Source organism: Barbatula barbatula (genome assembly GCF_947034865.1).
Source record: "Barbatula barbatula genome assembly, chromosome: 12".
Taxonomy (NCBI): domain Eukaryota; kingdom Metazoa; phylum Chordata; class Actinopteri; order Cypriniformes; family Nemacheilidae; genus Barbatula; species Barbatula barbatula.
In genome coordinates this window covers 16,849,509-16,863,274 of record NC_136775.1, presented here as the reverse complement: position 1 = coordinate 16,863,274, position 13,766 = coordinate 16,849,509, and the positions used below count along the sequence as shown (strand labels likewise).

Sequence of the window (13,766 nt, the reverse complement as noted above, 5' to 3'; positions counted from 1 at the left end):
GAAACGTGAACAAAATGATTAATTGGATACAGTTATGCGAGATATTAGATGCATTTCTCAGATCACAAAGCAACTTCCACAATGCAAAATGGTTAAACCAGTTGAACTTGGCATGATCTCTCATGCGGATTCTTTCTTTTGGACTTTTGTCAGATTCAATTGCATGAAGTTACTTTGCGCGGAGATTTGCTTTTACTGTAAGAAACCATGTAACCATAAGTTACTTTGGGCCATTAAGCCCCGCCTGTTTCTTTCGCGTTCTACCGTGTTATTTAATTTCTTCGGTTAAACAGATTTCACCCTACGTGATGTACAAGTGTTTTCTTTTCCACAGTTTATGTATGTTGCTTATTTATGGCTTGAATTCCACATTGTTTTTTACGTTGTATTTTAGGTGGATGTACATTTTAATCCGGCGTTTCGACGGACAGCTGAACTGGGGCCTATTCTGTGGGTCCTCAGTCAACGTGCTGCGGAACGTTTGTATTTACGACGGACTGATGGGCTTGTTTTGGTCGCGCGTTTTTAAAATTTTGACGTATTGTGAAAAGTTGTGTGATTTCGCTGATATTATTTACGTTTTACAATGATGCCGGGAGAGAACCAGTCAAAAGTCGGAGGAATCGCCTCTGACGCGACTTCTGGCACTTGTCAAAACTGCACTGTTTTGAATCAGGTGAGAAGTTCATCTTGAAATCAACAGTCCCGTATTTTAGTTGCTTGGGTAATGTTGACTAAATCCTTGCTGCCAGATAGCCTACAGGTTGGAGAATGCTTATCAGTTGAATAGCTTTAAAGAACGAGACATTAATGAAACTTGAGGACTTGCCTTGTTTATTGTACAGACTGTTGTTGAACAATCTTGATGCCTTGTCTTCTTTTGTCAGAGCTTGGATGAATATGTGGCTGCTTTGTTAACGCTTAAGCAGAAGATCATTGACACTGAGTGAGCCATCTTTCATATTTACATCCCATGTGCATGCTTTTTATTCAATGCCACTTAAAACTAAATCAACGTGAGCAAAATAATACCAGTATTTGGAGAACAGCATTCATAAAGTTAAGGTTTTGAATTGGGTCTGTCGAACGATTAATCGAATCCAGAATAAAAGTTTGTGTTCACATAATATACACAGTTTCAGTTAAGTGTCTGTATAAAATATTTGTTTAATTCATGTCTACAAGCTTAATACTTTATTTCCGGCTGTTTAAAGTTAAAGATCGTGTGTCACAGGCAGTTTCTGCCAATCTCGTATTAATCTTGAGTGCCTATACAATTAATATTGATCAAATTTATTAAAGAGCGTTACAGCTGGACGATCTTTTCCGGAAAAATACAAGTTACCAGAGGTGGGATTAGTGAGGATGGAACTACAGCACAAGCAAGCAACACATCAGCACATTAATCCCTTCGTGTTTTGTACGTTATGCACGTACACGCCGATTGCCAACAAAACACAGACGTTTGACTTACCGCGTGCAGTTCATGACCAATGTCTTTTTGCAATGTGACAGTTTCAAACAATATCCAAATCCTGCGCTATATCCACCGTTACATAACAGCCGTCACTGAAATGCTGTGAACAAACAGACACACCTAAACTTCACTATAGCAAGAATAACCTTGACGCAGCGCAGATGTGGTTTGGTCCTGCATTATATCGATGAAACAAACGAAAGTTACAGTAAATGCAGTGTGCTGGAAAGACATCATCACCTAATCCCTCCCGTCAGACTCGCATTACACTTTCTGTTTCAGAAAATCAAAAAGAAATCTGTTTTCACTGGTGCCACGCATGATGTATTCGTGTTTTATGATGTTTGCGATGTGTTACTGTGATAGGGGAGGGAATACTTGTTTATGTATACAGCATATTATTATAAACGGAAGGCCACGATTATTCAGGAACATATTAATCTTATGTGCGGTATTGAAAGTGTCCCATTAAGGATCAGTCACAGGAAGTCATTTTTTTTATAAATAAGTTTAAATAAAAGAAGCAATTCTAAAACTTTAGAAGTTTAAGAAACGTAACAAAAGTTTGCAATACATGTATAATTTATGATCTGCTAACTTTCCAACTTTGTTATTTCAGCCGTCTTTTGAGTGAATACAAAGAGAAGTGTGATGATATCCTTTCTTAAATTGTGTAGAATGGTGCTGTTTTTATGTTTGGTGCTGGGATGAAATATCAGTAACCTATTTGAAACCTTGTTGTAGAATTTAACTATATTTTATGGATCCGTCTCTGTTTACCTTGACAAAAAATTACAGCTTCAAAAATCACAGAGGTAAGATCAATCTTTGAAGTGCATAACTTGACGTTTATGTTTATGGCTGGTGCTTTTAAGTGTCTTTTGAGTTGTCTAAACTAGGCCTCGTGTGACAAAAGTAAACTTTTGTAAATGAAAGGAAACTAAATTTCCTTCCTTATACCCCTGCTTAAATGCACAACCTAGGAACCAGTAAGGACACCAGACAGTTTGGTTTTGAACTCCGTGAAGATGCCTCTTAATACTGTCTTAAAGTATGTGGATTTTGTAATATTGGTTGTTAATGGTGTTGTGTTTGGATCAGAGAGAGTAGCAAACTGCACAGACAGCTGGATGAGGTGCTGCTGAAGCTGGAGCCATTAGAGAAACAGACGGCGGAGTATGAACACATAAAGACTGAGCTGGAGAAGACAAAGGTCTGTGTTCAAACATTCTGTGGAGTTGTGCATTGTGGAATAGTGACGCTGGCCATAGGTTATATGTGCATTTTATTGTGTCTTCTTTGTAAAACAGGCTGATTTGAGATGTTCTCAGCAGAAGTGCGAAGAGGTGGATAAACTTACAGCTGACAACGCTCAGACGCTCGCTCTGTAAGACCCCTCTGATGTAATTACATCATGCTACAATTGTTATGTGTTTCTCTGCTGACAGCATTTATGTTTATGTATTTTCAGTAAAGGAAAAGTTGAAGAATCCCTAAGGAAAGCTGAAGGTATGTATGTAAATTGTTTCGGGTCATACACTAACTGGTTTTCTGGGTAATTTCTCATCACTGCGTCTTTGTACCCTCTCTTTACCCAGACACGGTGCAGAGGCAGAATCTGGAGAATGAGAAACTTAAGGTTCAACAGAAAACTTTAGAAGAGCATCTGCAGAAAACTCAGGTTAGATGCTGTTATCTGAAGTTTTGGCTAGTTGCTTGAGCTTTGTAACTTGGGCCCAAAAATATGTATAAAATATTAGTTATTCATTTATTATATGAAGGAAACATGGTTTCTTGGTGGTTTTAGTTAATCATATATATAATAAATTAGATTTAATTTACATTTAGTCATTTATCAGACGCTTTTATCCAAAGCAACTTACAATGAGTTCAGGGAGCAATAAGCGAAATGTCATAGCTATATGATATGTCAACGCAATCCTGTCGATATGCCTTATTCAATATTCGAAAGGTTACACCCAATCTCACGGAGCATGCGGCACAACTCCTTGTCCAGGCCCAGGTAATCTCAAAGTTGGACTACTGCAATCCTCTTCTTGCTGGTCTTCCTGCAAAGGCTATCAAACCTCTTCAGCTGGTTCAAAACGCAGCAGCACGCCTCATCTTCCAACAGCCCAAAAGGGCTCATGTGACACCCCTTTTCATCTCTCTCCACTGGCTACTGGTTGAAGCCCGGATCATATTCAAGTCACTGATGTTTGGCTACAGGACTATCACTGGATCTGCACTGGCATACTTTCACACCCTCCTACACCACATTAAGAACCCTGCGTTCAGCAAACGAGGGCGTCTTGTAATGTGTTCTCATAAGGGCACTAAATCTCTTTCCCGCTCATTCTCCTTCGCAACTCCTTCCTGGTGGAACATTCTTCCTAATGCCGGTCCGGTCAACCACATCTCTCACAACCTTAAAAAAACGACTTATAACACACCTCTTCTGTGAATACTTGACAGACAAATGAAAAAAAACGTCTCTTTCTCTCAACAGGTAGTGGTCTTGCTTTTGTTGAAACTAATAACTTTGTATTAGCACCTATCGTACTATTGCTCTTTTATGACATATTGTTTATTGCTCCCTGAACTCTTTGTAAATCGCTTTGGATTAAAGCATCTGCTAAATGTAAATGTTTTTGCAATGTGATCATTGAAGGAAAGATGTTCATCAAATATTACTCAGGTTCCTGGCTTTTTTGGAAGTAGTGATTATGGTATTGCCAAGTTGGATGGTGAGATCGTGTCGCCACAACTACGGCAAGCCATGATCAATGGAGCTCCGATATTAGGATTTACCATTGCAACGGCACCAAAAAAAGCAAAATGGCAGCAGGGACCGCTTGAGAGCGAGGCACATTTTCCGCTCTGCATACAGTGGATTTACTAATGTGCTGAAAATGACTTGTATAAATGGATAAATGTACCAATAAATAAACACATTCATCAGTAATTTAATAAATAAATTAATGAAACCTCTACCTCATCATCATTGCTCTAGTGATGAGTGTGAGATATCATGGTATATAGGACAGGGTGTCAGACTCGGACTGATCAGCGTTTCAAACCCTGCTCAGGGCAGATTTGGGTAAAAACGGCTGCATATCCAAATTAATTGTTTATTACCTTTATCGCTGCATTTCTACATTTGTCTGTATTTATTAATTTCTTTATTCATGCACTTTATTAAGTCATTTCTTATCCTCTGTCGAAAACTACCATTTGTGAGGGCATTTTGGGAAAGAATATGCTCTTATGTAGTACACGGCCATGTTAGGATGTATGATGAGTTAGTAAGTTACTATGGTTACCGACTCTTGAGTATAAGTGACCTCTCTTTTAGATACGGGCTTGAGTAACCCCGCTTTCTCGGGTTTGACATACCTCACATTCAGGGTTAATATAATCAAGAGTTTTCACTAAACCACCTTTCTGGAACAGGCCCCTGGTTGAAAACTGCCCTTTCAAGAGTTTTAGCAATAAATGGGAGGAGAGACAGGTCTGTTACTGTCTAGTAGGGTGTGACCTGGACCTGTTTGAATGTGGATGGAAAAGTGGCGGTGAGCAGAGAGGTGTTGATGATGTGTGTGAGTGTGCTGGATATGGCCTGGAGGAGATGGAAGGGGCCAAGGGGACAGGTGGTTGGGTGGCTGGAGTGAAGTCTAGTGACTTCAGTGTCAGTCAATGGGGCAAAAGAGGAGAGTTCGATGTTTGAAGTGAGGGTAGTGTGTACCGAGGTCTGAGGTGCTGAGAATTGTTTGCTGATGGATGATGTTTTCTCAGTGAAAATACAGCGAAGTTCTCCGCAGTCAGAGATGAAGTGGGCAGGGGAGGAGGTGGGCAAAGAAGAGAGTTAAAGGTCTTGAAAAGCTGCAGAGTGTTAGGTGCATTGCTCACCTTTGTGGTATAGAAAGATGTTTAAGCTGCGGTAACACTAGCAGAGAAAAAGAAGAGTAGTGACTGGTAGTCCCTTAGGTCAGCAGGATTCTTGGTCTTGAGCGTACTCCGTTGTTCATGGAGGATGTCAGACAGCCAAGGGCAGGAGGGGTGCACGAGCTGGTCTGGAGGACAAAGGTTATCTAGACATGATGTAAGTGTTGAGCATAAGGTGTCGGTTGCAGTGTCAGGATCTAGAGATGCAAAGTTGGAGGGGATGTCACTTTGGGCGAGAGAGCGAAGGTTCAGTCTAAAATAAACAGATTAATATATAGTCAGGATCAGGTAGTAGTTTCAGGTTTTGATTGACTTTTTTGTATTTCTTATTTTGCTCACAGGACTCCCTGCAGAAATATCAGCAGGCCACTGAAGATCTTGAGAATCTGAAGCTGGACAATGCCAAGACACTGATTTTGTAAGCCCAACAAGATCATTTATTTTCATAAACATCTTTAAGACATTGCAGAACTAAAATCTCACATTTGTTTTTTCCCCTTGCAGAAAGGGAAACCTTGAGAATGAACTTTTGGTGCTCAAAGGTATGTTCATTTATTATTTAAAGGAAAAGTTCAGCTCAAAATTTAAATTGTGTTATTTCTTTACTCACCCACATGATGTTCAACATGTTTTAAGACCTCCTTGAGTCTTCGGAACACAGATAAAGATACTTAGGTGACATCAGATTGGTCCATCCGCTCATAGTGGCTCAATTGAATTTTAATGAAGAGACAAAAATACATTATGTGCGAAAACAGACCAAAATAAAGACTTTAATCGATATATATTCTCCTCTGTCTTGTAAGTCTATGGTGAGCGTTCACAAAAGCACTTTGACGCGTGCACAATTTCAAAAGCATCAGACATTTGGGAAAATTGGGTTATATACAGTGTGGGTCTGCTTGTAAACACAGTTGCGCTTACGGGTTGTCAGTCAGAATGCCGGCGTCTGCTCCCACCGTTTGCGTACGCGTCGAAGTGCTCTCATGAAAGCGCACCATAGACTGACAAGACAGGAGAGTATATCGATTAAAGTTGTTATTTTGGTTTGTTTTTCTTACATAAAGCATTGTCGTCTCTTCAAAAAATTCTATTGAGCCACTGTCTTTATTACTTTTCTGGACTTTGGCAACACCTATAACCATGTTGTCAATCCTGGAAATCTCTCTGATGTCACCTACAATTTCTTTATTTGCATTCCGAAGACACCGGGAGGTCTTAAAACATGTTGAACGTCATGTGGGCGAGTTAAAAAAAACACAATTTAGATTTCGCAAATTAAATTTCCTTTAGTAATGTATTGTTTCATTTAAATGTTAGTTTTAAGATTTTAAAATAAATTTAGCCTTACGTACTTTGCATGCTTGTAATTCACTTGTACTTTTTAAGGCTCTGTAGGGTTTAAATATAGCAGTCCGTCTATTTCATTTTGTTTATTTGCATACAGAGACAACAATTCAACAGAACAGTGAAATCACTGACCTACAGAATGAGAAAAGATGGCTTGAAGATATTCTCAACACAACACAGGTGACAATATCTCTTTATTTTTTATAATAAAGCGCAACCTAGAATCCGAGTATTTTGAGATCTAGTATTATTATTGGTAATTATTTGTTTTCTTGTCTTTAGCAACGGCTGAACACACTTGAAAAAGAGTTCAACAAAGGTAAAAGTTATGCCTGCTCAGATGCATTGTTTCATTATATTTTGTCATTGAACTTAAAAATATTATTTTTATTGTAGAGATAAGGACCACGTCTTCTCAGACAGAGACTGAGCTACAAATTGACAAAGGTAGACCATTTTTTCATTGAAATAAAGTAAGAAGTTCAACACCCTTTGTGCTTCGTCACAAACAGGACCATTGTTGATGTTTCCCTTTTTTCAGACAAAGTCAGAATGCTATTGGAGGAGCTCTGGCATTGTGTGGAGCCTTCATCACAAACCCCTGAACAATTGCTTCTCTCTGGTAATCATTTGTGAATTACTTTATGTAAATTTAACTTTGAGTCTGTCTAGTATTAATGCTGTCTTCACACCGAATGCGAATTTAGTGATTTGCTCAAGTATATTACATGCAAAGTCGATGTAAAGACGCAAACTGAAACTAGAAATTTTTAGAGCTTATTGAGTCCTACTCTTTGATGGGTCCGAGTGCGTAAAGACGTGTCATGATCGCGTGATGTTTTTCATGTCACTGATGTGAATATAGCAAAACTTTGCCACGAGGAATGCGATTGTAAGTGTTCGGTGTGAACACCGCATAAGTTCCTGATCTTAATTATATTTAAGTTACAAACATGTTTTTCTTCATCAGAAGACCCTACACCTTGGATAAAACAACTTCCACCTCAACCTCAACCAGTGTTTGCCAGCCCTTTAAGAAAACAGGTTTTTTGTCCATCTCCAGAGAAGCTTTTGAGTCCAAAAACTCACTTGCTGTGTTCAAAACATTCAACCCCCACACTGAAGGCGTCTCCTAAAATCAGCATAACTAAATCATCACCTCAGAATCTCATGAAGCACAATAAGGAACAGAAGTCCAGTATGCCAAGCAGAAAGAGAAAAATAAATTCAGATGAACTGGAACATGTGGACTCTCGGACTAAGGAAACTAATGAATCCTCACAGAAGGAAATAAACAATGAAGACTTGCTATGTGGCGATCCTTACACAGATTTGGAAGACATTAAAGAGTTGTTTACACCTTTGCCTGCAGTTTTATCACCTTTGCATAGTCCTTTAATAGAGATGGTAAGTCAAGATTAGCTTTTATTTTGAAAATTACATTTATTCACATTATTTTGAAGTGGACTTTGAGTTTAGACTTAGAAAGTCTTTGTATTTGGATCTTACTGTAAAACAAATATCGTAAGGACAATAGATGAAGTGTCACAGTTTTATTTGTAACTTTTTTTCTCATAGGATGACCCAAATGATGATCAGCCAATGTTAGAAAATGTTCTGGAAAATGACCTGGAAGTACAATCAGATATTCCAATGATTAAAAACACAACATCATTACATTCAGATGTCAAGAGCCTGAAGTCATTGCTGAGTAGAGAAGTAGAAAAGTCTTTTGATCTCTTCTCTCAATTGACTCAATTGAACCCAAAACCGGTTGTAAACACATCATCCAAGAGTCAACACAAAGTGGAGGACGTGTCTGAAATACACAACACTTTAAATCCAACAGCACAGCCCGGTGTAGAAAATGTGCACACACTGGAGAGTTCCTTAGAAGATGATGCCAAACAAACTGTGGAAGAGAGTTTCCTGTTGAATGAAAATGGTGACACAACACAGCTGGAGGAAACTCTAATTTCTCAACAGCATGTGCAACCCAACCCAACGTCCATCGCTCTGTTTGAAACTGCAGAATGCAAAAATTTTCAGGTAAAATCTAAGGTATCATTGATGTCTAATGTAAACAGTGTTTCAACGCATGATGTAAACTGTAGTAAACTAGAAGAGAATGAGGACTTCAAATCTCATGCACCTCTGGAAATAAGGACAGTTGCACATGTATCACATGACATTCAGAATAATCAGAATAGAGAAACCAACAAGTTGACAAATGAGGACACAAGTTCAATGCTTATAGAATCTGGGAACGGTTCAGTTGAGAGGAAAAATGAAGGTATTTCCCCTTTAAAGGTTTCAAAGGATGAAGAATCTTCATCAGAGGATGAGGGGTTCTTTGGTTTGAAGAGGAAGGTCAGGGGGGTTCGGTCAAGGTCTGAAGCAAAGATCTCCTCCGAAGAGCAAGATGATGTTTCTGAGAGTGAGCAGAGATCCCCTGCAAAGCAACCGTTTGAAAATGACTCTGAAGGGTTGCATTCTGATAGCACAGAGACCTGTCGATCTGGACATTCCACAGAAACCATAAAGCCTAGTGATGAACAAGAGGCTAAACCACCAGAAAATAAAACAACTGTTAGCAAAAGTCAGACAAGTAGCACTGAAGAAATTCAGGGAGCAGGTGATTCCGAGAAGCTCCAAAAAACATCAAATGACAAATCCCATCAAAACGGTGAGATGTCTGTCGGTGACCTGAGCTCTGGGATTGAAAGTTTGGACCGTAATGTTTACAACCACAAGGTAACATCAAGAGACTCTGCAGAGGATTGTCCAAATGATATCAGCACAATGTGCCACATTACTCCTGATCCAGAAACTTCTAACTCGTCTGAAAAAGATGGAACTATTTCACCTGTTTCAGATCTCGACACAAAAGGTTCCATTTCACAGCCCCTACATTTTTCTCTTGGAAGGGTTCGGACCGAGATGGGTCCACCACTACCTCCAGTTGTTATGCCGCTGACTGTTACTCCTCCAAGATTCGTGAGACATCACACCCAATCAAAGCCTACAAGATTAGCATCCGATGGACCAAAGTCTCCTAAGAAGTCAACTTCAGTGCCTGCTATCGATTCGGCACTTTCAGATACATCGAAAATGTCTCCGTGTTTGTCCACTCCATCACCGTCCCGTGGCGTTCCATCCTCGCCGCTGCAGTTTGGATCAGCTACTCCAAAACACGCTGTTCCGGTCCCAGGACGACTGCCGTCATCTGCCATATCCTCCTCGCCTCCTGCATCTCAGGAAAATTCCATGCAGATGCTGGATACCATGTATCCTGAGCTGTCGGCACGAGCCCGCACTTTAAACATACTCCGTGGAAATGTAAACCTGAACAGAAGTGGCAACGAAAATGGTGCATCCCCTACATCCGTCAACCAGATATCAGGAAACAAAACGATTACTTCCTCATCCACTGCTTTTACCAAAACAGAGCAAAAACCAAAAAGGACAGGTGTGAACATGCTTTTACCAAAGAGTGCTAAAAGACTCCGACTTGACAACTGTTCGCCTGCTCCTGCTGTTGTTTCTCCTGCAGAACAAGTGACGGATCAGCAACCAGCCTCTGAACCTCCCCAAGAAATACATAACAATCTGAAAATAGAGGATAAACCAGATGCCAAGAAAAATGGCAAACAGCTCCAGATCTCCGAAGCACTGACCAGAATAGGGATCTCGTGTTTTGAAGTGTTGCCTGTTGTTAAGAGCCATGTGTTTCTTGGGAGAATATCTCAAGAGCCGATATTGATTGATGAAGAAAAGGCTGTGATCGCTGATTTTTGTGTGAATCAGGTAAGCACCTCTGCTTTGCATATTTTATAGTTAACCATTTACGTGTATACACATCTTTAACATTTTCTTCAGTCCTCAACGGAAGACCTCATGTCTGCCATTCTGACAAAACTAAAAACGGAGCGGAGCGGTCTGAGTTTGGCAAATCTGCAAGCTCTCTGTAGGGTTTACGCGGGTTTGTGTCGCCAGATTGGAGATTATCAAAAAGCCCACTCTTTTGCCTACAGCATCCTCAAAGAGGGTGAGACACTTTTTCCATTACGTTTATATAAGAACCGCAATACAAGCACAGAAAATATAGTTGTTGTTAATCAAGTCTCTCTTTATTTACAGATTATCCTGATGCCTGTAAACTTATTTTATTTATGGTTACAACATGGCCAAGTGTGCTGTTCCATGAGACCTCCTTGTGCCGAGCCATCCACATTGTGACCAAGTTAAAAGCAGAAGGAGAAATTTTGGAGTACCTCACGAAATATCTGAACTGGGATACGGTTTGTGATCCTGATCGCTTACTCTGGTCATCAATTAGATACTGTCTCTAAACAGAGACAACAACATTTTTCGAAAGCAGTCCATTACCAATAATTTATAAATGATTAATTATACAAAATAGTTGTTTATTTACTCACCCTCAGGCCATCCAAGATGTAAGTCATATAGAACCATTAAGATTTTTAGGCTCCTGGTGACAAATTGATGTCTTGTTTAGCGAAACAATTGTTAATGACGTATCACATGATCTGCACACATACCTCCCACTACGTTGTAAGCCAACCAGTGTCCGTTCACCTTTGATATCGTGCTCATGTCATTTAATGCGACAGAGGATCTTCTTTATTGGTATATTTTTTGTAGAAAAGTAGATCACACACATCTCGAATGGCCAGAGGGTGTGTAAATAAACAACAAATTTGAATTCTAGGGTAAACTATCGCTGTTTTTTGGATGACCCTAGTCTAGGCATTATATATGCAAACAGTGTCGTTTTGTTGTAAGCACAGGATTTAAATCAATATATTAAAGTTACATATCACTACTGTCTTTCTGAAATCTTGTATCTCCATATTTTGCGATTTTTCTCATCTTAAATCATTATCAGTCACCCATTACATTTTTCACTGGGTTTTGGAAATATTAATGAAACTAATGAAAAGTATTAAAAAGGGCTTGCCAACTTTGAGAACACAAGATTTAATCATTTTAAAAGTACCGTGTTTTCTCTATTTACTAAAAAGAGCGAATTTGAACATCCAAGCTTTTGGAAGGACAGCTGTATTTAATGGTTTTATAACAGTTTCTTATTTTTTTTTAGAGGCCCCCATGCGATATTTATGACATGATCAGCAGTACACTGAAAACACTTCGAGAGGATAAAGATTTGACATTTCAGATGCATCATCGCCACGGTCATGACCTTTGCCCTGCCGCATGGGAATGCATATTCACATTGGATCTCCTGTGTACACATTTGAAGTGGAAGTGGACGCATGACGTTGTTATTGGGTACAGTTTATTTACTACACACAGAATAGTAAAATGAAATATAGTTCACATTTTAATCCTGATTTTTGTTTTTGTTTTTGAACGAAATAGCAAAGAGCTCTGGCCCGTCATGAACACATGGGTCACACAGCAGAGGCCCCTGCAAACACCAATCCGGGATGTTTCCGTAGCAGCTGTTCTCAGATTAATTGGTAAATTGTTCAATTATTTGCATACAATGTCGTCAAAAATTTAGTTTAAGAATTGAAAAGTGATGTTTTTTTCCGGTTTATAATTTCCAGAACAAAATTGCTTGTAAAAGCTTCAGTTGTGTTGCAGACACATAATAGTTTGTATGGTCTCCTGATGTCCTCCTTGATCGCTTAAAATGGCAACACGCAATACAAAGAGCTTTCTGCTGGATGTCAAATTGTACTTTCTTTAATGTTTTTACTTTTTCCAGGACGACTTGGTCAGTTAGGGATAAAGGAGAACCTATTCAAATCAGTGCAAAATGTTGCAAGAGCCATAAACCTCTTTGGCAGACACGGTATTTTAGAAGGTACGTCACATGGCTGTGAAAACACATCTTAAGGCATTTTTTGTGAGTGACTCTACAACCTTTTTGGTTAGCCGCTCAAAGCCTTAACAACAACCACTAACCATTTGTTTTTTGATTGTAGGTGTTCCAAACCAAGTGCAGTTATCTGCTGTCTATGCAATTTATGACCTGGCACCCTGTAACCCTAAAGATGCCCTAGAGGCTCTGGCATCATGGCGGAGTGAGACCTCGCATCCAGTTCCCTCTGCTGTGACAAGCTGCATTACCCAGATCGCATCTCTCTGCCGACAAATGAAGTCCTGAAACTGTATTTTTAACCGTGCACTTGCTGATGCATTTCTTTTATGATAGAAGATATCCTGGAAAAATGTGACCGAACCAGAATCAAGGCATTACATGCTATAGAATATCTGTATACATTTATTACAGTAAAACTGAAAATTCTTGTACATTTGTGTATATTGTGTATGTACATTAAAGACGGTTACGTTTATATCATAAAGATCATTTGTATAATTTGTGGGTGTGTATTTGACTTTGTCATGTAACAATATTTCAACATGTTACTTGTTTGTTTAGAACTAAAGCTTATCTGTTGTTATTTGGAACGTTTATTATGGGCATTTGACATCTTGTCTTTCGTCTGATCACTTTAATGGCTTTCTTTACTATGAGTAGGGTTCCTCTGTGAGGTTGTAGTTTTCTGTGACTGCCTTTTGATACCAAAGAAAAACCTAGTTATTTGCTGAGAAATCAGCTTGTCAAGGGAATGATCCTTTAATAAGATAAAGATCATTTTTTAAAGTGGTCTGCTAACATATTCACCCAATGTCAAGTGCAATTTTTTGTTAGTTCATCTTGCCAGCTTTGTGTCATGTTTATTTTTGCATGTTATTTTTGTAATAACCAAGTCGATTGTGACGACTGCTTTACCCTGAAAATCCCCGCCACCCAACGGTTACATTATTATTCTTATTACATATGTTTTATACATTATTTCATAGTTGAATGCAGTGGTTTTTGCATCAGTCATGAACATGCACGACAATGAACTTAACATTGCTCAACATAAAGTGATGTAACAAGAAGTTTCCCAAAGCTCATTTTAATTCCCTATATATAGCAGCTTCGGCACATTTA

At 39.1% G+C, this 13,766-nt stretch overlaps 1 protein-coding gene across 3 annotated transcripts; it reads left to right on the top strand.

Moving 5' to 3' along the window:
• The first annotated feature begins 298 nt into the window (after positions 1 to 298).
• ice1 (KIAA0947-like (H. sapiens)) lies at positions 299 to 13,759 on the top strand. Of its 3 annotated transcripts, none has more exons than XM_079469828.1 (22): positions 452 to 676; positions 888 to 946; positions 2,097 to 2,132; positions 2,275 to 2,292; positions 2,579 to 2,690; positions 2,788 to 2,864; positions 2,949 to 2,986; positions 3,076 to 3,158; positions 5,764 to 5,840; positions 5,927 to 5,964; positions 6,870 to 6,952; positions 7,055 to 7,091; positions 7,169 to 7,219; positions 7,314 to 7,394; positions 7,746 to 8,179; positions 8,351 to 10,579; positions 10,652 to 10,820; positions 10,913 to 11,073; positions 11,895 to 12,085; positions 12,176 to 12,276; positions 12,528 to 12,626; positions 12,748 to 13,759. In XM_079469828.1, exons 1-22 carry the CDS (start codon positions 587 to 589, stop codon positions 12,927 to 12,929), a joined length of 4,446 nt encoding a protein of 1,481 aa, XP_079325954.1. In that variant the 5' UTR covers positions 452 to 586; the 3' UTR covers positions 12,930 to 13,759. The 3 variants fall into 3 exon arrangements, with proteins under 3 accessions (XP_079325955.1, XP_079325954.1, XP_079325953.1); XM_079469827.1 differs by having other exon boundaries at positions 7,743 to 8,179; XM_079469829.1 differs by lacking the exon at positions 2,275 to 2,292 and having other exon boundaries at positions 299 to 676; positions 2,097 to 2,158; positions 7,743 to 8,179.
• The last annotated feature ends 7 nt before the right edge of the window (positions 13,760 to 13,766 follow it).

Excerpts from the sequence above, each read along its gene's own strand:
- ice1 (XM_079469827.1), top strand. The coding sequence starts at position 587 with ATGATGCCGGGAGAGAACCAGTCAAAAGTCGGAGGAATCGCCTCTGAC. Across the intron at positions 677-887 it reads ACTGCACTGTTTTGAATCAG|AGCTTGGATGAATATGTGGC; the intron begins GTGAGAAGTTCA and ends TTCTTTTGTCAG. Across the intron at positions 10,821-10,912 it reads CTACAGCATCCTCAAAGAGG|ATTATCCTGATGCCTGTAAA; the intron begins GTGAGACACTTT and ends CTTTATTTACAG.